This window comes from Geospiza fortis, unplaced genomic scaffold (genome assembly GCF_000277835.1).
Source record: "Geospiza fortis unplaced genomic scaffold, GeoFor_1.0 scaffold281, whole genome shotgun sequence".
NCBI classification, from domain to species: domain Eukaryota; kingdom Metazoa; phylum Chordata; class Aves; order Passeriformes; family Thraupidae; genus Geospiza; species Geospiza fortis.
This window is the reverse complement of record NW_005054340.1, coordinates 2,811,186-2,815,823: the sequence shown is the minus strand read 5'-3', so window position 1 is coordinate 2,815,823 and position 4,638 is coordinate 2,811,186. Positions and strand designations below refer to the sequence as shown.

Below are 4,638 nucleotides of genomic sequence, written 5' to 3'. Positions count from 1 at the left end.
GGGGGCAGGCAGCGTGTCCGCCCGAGCCGGCTGCGCTCCATTGGGGTACATGCTCCCTGTGATCCCGGCCTGCTCCACGCCTGGCCTGGTAGCTTCCGGCTGCCGCCTGCGCCCCGCCTTATGTCTTGGGGGTTTTTTGGTTTTTGCGTTTATTTTTTATTTTTATTTATTTATCTCTAGGTTTTGCCCGAATTTTTGTTGTCTGTGCAATAAACGCCTGCCTTGTGCCAGGATTAGGGGCACGGGCTCAGTTTAAATCCAACTGAAGGCAGCTAAAAATCAGCTGTACTAAAGCCTCAGGGGAGATCGCGATTTGTCTGGAAGGGCTCGGCTGTGCTGCGAGTGCCCGGGGTTTGGTTTTCGTGAGCCCCACACAAGGTAGGACTCGGGGCTTCGGTCCTGGGGCTTAAAACGGGAGGGGGAATGCAGGCGGGTCGTGGGAAGGTGTTGTGTAACTACACGGGATTTCTCTTGTGTTGTAAACGCGTCTCCACGTAGCAGTCAGAGGTGAAGGGTTATGGCTTTAGCTTCTCTTACAAACCTCTTCTTCTGAGCTGCTTTCTTTTGGGTGGGGCGGAGCGGGAGGAGGCTGGGTGTTTTTAAATGCCCCCGTGGTAATGTGGCGTGTGTTTTCTGTCTGTCCGTCATGGACCAGAACAGAGTGTTCTGCCTCAGGGTCCTGCAAGCATCGTGTCACTAACAGCCAGCGTGGCTCTGAGTCAGTGTGCTATGGCAAAGGTTGGTGCTTGGGTGGGGAGAAGGGCAGAGAGTGCTGCAGGTGGCAGGGGAACGCCTCAGGGAATACTCAGGGGATCTCTCAGTGGGCGGAGAACGTGTTTTTCTCTGAAACATAAAAGGAAAAGCTTCTATTATACTGCGTAGATGCTTTCAGTATTCAGATGACATGGCCTTCATTTGCTGCATCCCCCCTGTCACTATCACACAAGCAATACTGCTCCAAGACTTTGAACAGTGGGAACATTCTTGTAAGCCCTTTACTAGGCTTTGGGTTTCCAAAAGGACAATTTTGGGACTATTTGTGTTCACCCTGGATTGAAAAGTACTGTACAGTTGCTATCCATTTCTTTGCTGTTCAGAAAATCTGAAATTCCTGAAGTAGACAAGCCATCAATAGACAAACAGAAGGTTATGGCACTGAATCAAAACTAGAGACAACTGCTTTTTAAATACTTCTTTCCCTCTACTTACACAAGTCTAGTAGGTAATAATCATCATGAGCAAAACTGGTAGTTCTAATTATATAAGAATTGCAGAGCAAACATGAATTTCAGATATTTAAACAGAAATAACACTATACAGATTTACCAAGAACTCCACATAGTGGTAGATTTCTATGCTAGAAACTTCAAGACAATGGCACACATCAATTCCAAGTCAAGAAACCTTCAAATCACAAATGCATAAGCAATAATAAGTAAGGATCCCAGTGGTTCCAGGGAATGAGTATTTCATAACGCGTTTTGACTTCTGCCACTGTTAATAGCTTCAGGGAGGGGCTGCTCTTCCTCTCCCTGCTTTCAGACCCCCTCATCCTGATGTATTATTTCTTTTTTTCTCCAGATTAACCATAGTTTTTCTAAATCAGTTAAACAATGAGGGTGCTTTCTGTGATCTCCAGATGACACTTTTTTTTTCTCTTTGCTTTTGCAGCATTCAAGAGATTCCATCAACTTAGTTAAAAAAAAAAAAGAAAAGTAAAGTTTCATTAAGCACTGAGAAGGAAGGAAATGTATGGATTTGAAAAGGACAGCATGAGTGGGAGGTCACTGCTGTGCAGTTGTCCTGTCCCAGCCCTAGTAACATGGGTTGGCTGGATGGTGGGAAATGATGGGAGACCAAGAATGCTAGATCTAGGCATGAGTGACTGCGTGTCCAGATGAACAGCTCTGCAGGGTAAAGTGTTGTCAGCACTACACACGGTGCTCCAAAGTAGCTAAGAAGGCTTTATTTTTAAATGCAGTAACTTTTTTCTTTCTTTGCCGTTTATTAAAGCTGTGGAAGATATGGAATAGGCCTGTAAGCAGGTTTTCCCTTTTTACCCTTGTTTCTGAGGAATCACTGGTCTCCCCAAAGTTTTACAGTTGGCAGAACATGAACTTGTTCAGAACCTCTAGTCACTGATCTTCAGTGGAAAGCGTGGAGCTTTTGAAATACTGGTGCTGTGACTGGGGGCCCTCTCATGCCTCCCAGTCCCAACAGGCACAGCAGATTCTGCATCCAGAGCTGGGATGCTCAGCTGCTGTTGTGCTACGAGTAAACTCAAAATCTTTTATTTATATGTTTCCTCTCTTGCTGCTGCCCATGAATACCATACTCATTGCTGATGCTGGTGTTTAATAAATTTCATTCTGTGCAAGAACTGTGTGTCTAGCACTGCCTTAAAAGAGGGTTTTCAGGATGATGGTGTTGGGGCTTTTTTTTGTCTGTTACTTAATTTTTTTTAACATAACTTTATTTTTTTGCCATTTTTTAGTAATGGCCACCTACACTTGCATCACTTGCCGTGTGGCTTTCAAGGATGGTGACATTCAGCGTGCCCATTACAAAACCGACTGGCACAGGTACAACCTGAAGCGTAAAGTTGCTGACATGCCTCCTGTTACTGCTGAGAATTTCCAAGAGAGAGTCCTGGCACAGAGAGCAGTAGCCGAAGAGCAGAACAAAATCACTGCCACTTACTGCACAGTGTGCAGCAAGAGGTTCTCCACCTTCAATGCTTATGAGAATCACCTGAAGTCCAAGAAGCACTTGGAGCTGGAGAAGAAAGCTGTCCAAGCTGTCAGCAAGAAAGTGAAAATATTAAATGAGAAGAATCTGGAAAAGGGGCTGGCCCCAGAGAGTGTAAATAAGGATGAAATGAATACAGCTATTCAGCAGGCCATCAGAGCCCAGCCATCTTCGTCTCCAAAGAAGACCCCTCTACCTCCCAGTAATGCAAGTGGCTCTCCAGTGTCCAGGGAAGGCGCCGGCTTGTCCCAGAGCAGAGAACCACCAGAAATTCCTCCACGGCTGCAGTGGTTTGAACAGCAAGCAAGGAAGCTGGCCAAGCAACAAGCAGAGGAAGAAGGGGATAATGAGGAAGGTAAGGCAGTAAACACACTGACAGAAAATAGCTTGGGGTGAGCTATAGTTTGAGCAAAAGCTTCTCCTGTTTCTGTAGCAGTGCAGCATTTTCCATCACAAAAGATCTTGCTGTTGATTAAATTTTCAGTTTAACAAAAGAGTTAAAGTTGGCCCATGTTTGCAGTCAAGGACTCTGTGTTAGTGTCTGAACTTCCAGCTGTTCAACTTACAGACAGACACTAATGCTTGTAAAAATTGAGTATAAATAGTCACTAGTATATCTATATAACAGAGCACTATTTCCCACATAAAATGTCAAAGGAAGTTTACTTTAAAGAAGGCTAATATAACAGGTTACCTTAAAACTACTTCTGAAAAAAAGAATTAACAGGAATCCAGTTATGATCATTTGCTGTTGTCCCAACTCATTTCCTGATTTGTTGAAGGGAGGTGGGACTGTGATTGGTTTTGTTTCCTTCTGCCCACCAAGACCAGAGGAGAAAATTTGCTCTTTAACCTGACTGTGTAACGTCACCTCAGCATTTTGATGTCTGTGTTAAAATGGGTTTAAGAGTTGCCTCCCCAGTGGCCTTTTCCTATGAATAGAGCTCTGTGTTGGAGGTCAGCCTGGAAAGCAGACAGCTGAAAAGATCAGAGCTTCAGAATTTCCAGAAAAGAGTTATTTGTAACCTGGATGCTTTCAGTGCTGTAGTTGACAGTGCAGCTCCAGACACATCTATTGGAGCGGCTGAATAGGATGATTGAGCTGTAGTAAGGGGACAGGTATGAATGAGGTAGAACTTCATTTCAGCTTCTGAAACCCCTGTGTCACATTACTGCAACTGTTACAGCAGTTTTGTGCTCTTGCAATTTCAGTTGCAGTTCAGTGAATCTGTTCTACATGAGAAGAAACATTGAACATACATTGTAACAGCTAAAGAAGAAGGCAGCTTGCTCCTGTCTGGTGTTAATGTGTTAGTTATAGATTGTATTGCGGAAATCTTAGTAGGTTTATGAATGTTAACTGTTCTTTTAAGTGTGTGAACAGAAGTGTGTTTTCCTCAGTGCTGGAAATTACTATCTTCCTGATGTCACCAGAGTTGTCTTGTTTTCAATGAGCCATGCTTGTGTTCTTGCACTGTTGTGAATTAAATTTAATGCCTAGAAACAGCAGTAAAGTGCTAATAGTTGAGAAAATGGAGGGGGGAAGGTGTCAGATCTGCTAGTTGTTTTTATGAGCGACCTTGTGCTTTGCTGTGCATCTTAAAAAGAAATGTCTTTTACTGGTAGTGGTAAATTCTTGCACCTGGAAGTGACTGTGTGGCACTTAGCTGTAAGAGCAAAAAATGCAATATGTTCTATGATGGCTTTTTCTAACTTATTTGGGACTTATTTTGCTTGGGAAAAGTATAAAATAAATACTTTTTTTTCAACTTCCTTTAAAAGACTGGGAAGATATGGATTCTGATGAAGACATTGGCTCTGACGAAGAGATGGAAAGTGTGGAAGAAGAAGAAGAGGAACAGCAGGCAGAAGCTGAAAGCATTCCTGCTG

General features: G+C 43.6%; 1 protein-coding gene across 1 annotated transcript in view; it reads left to right on the top strand.

Moving 5' to 3' along the window:
• Window positions 1-80: 80 nt before the first annotated feature.
• ZNF622 (zinc finger protein 622) overlaps window positions 81-4,638 on the top strand; it is an 8,416-nt gene continuing 3,858 nt past the window's right edge. Inside the window, exons 1-3 of the mRNA XM_031058269.1 lie at window positions 81-378; window positions 2,495-3,103; window positions 4,531-4,631. Coding sequence (XP_030914129.1) covers window positions 2,497-3,103; window positions 4,531-4,631 — 708 coding nt within the window. The 5' untranslated portion in view covers window positions 81-378; window positions 2,495-2,496. The remainder of the gene's footprint in view (window positions 379-2,494; window positions 3,104-4,530; window positions 4,632-4,638) is intronic.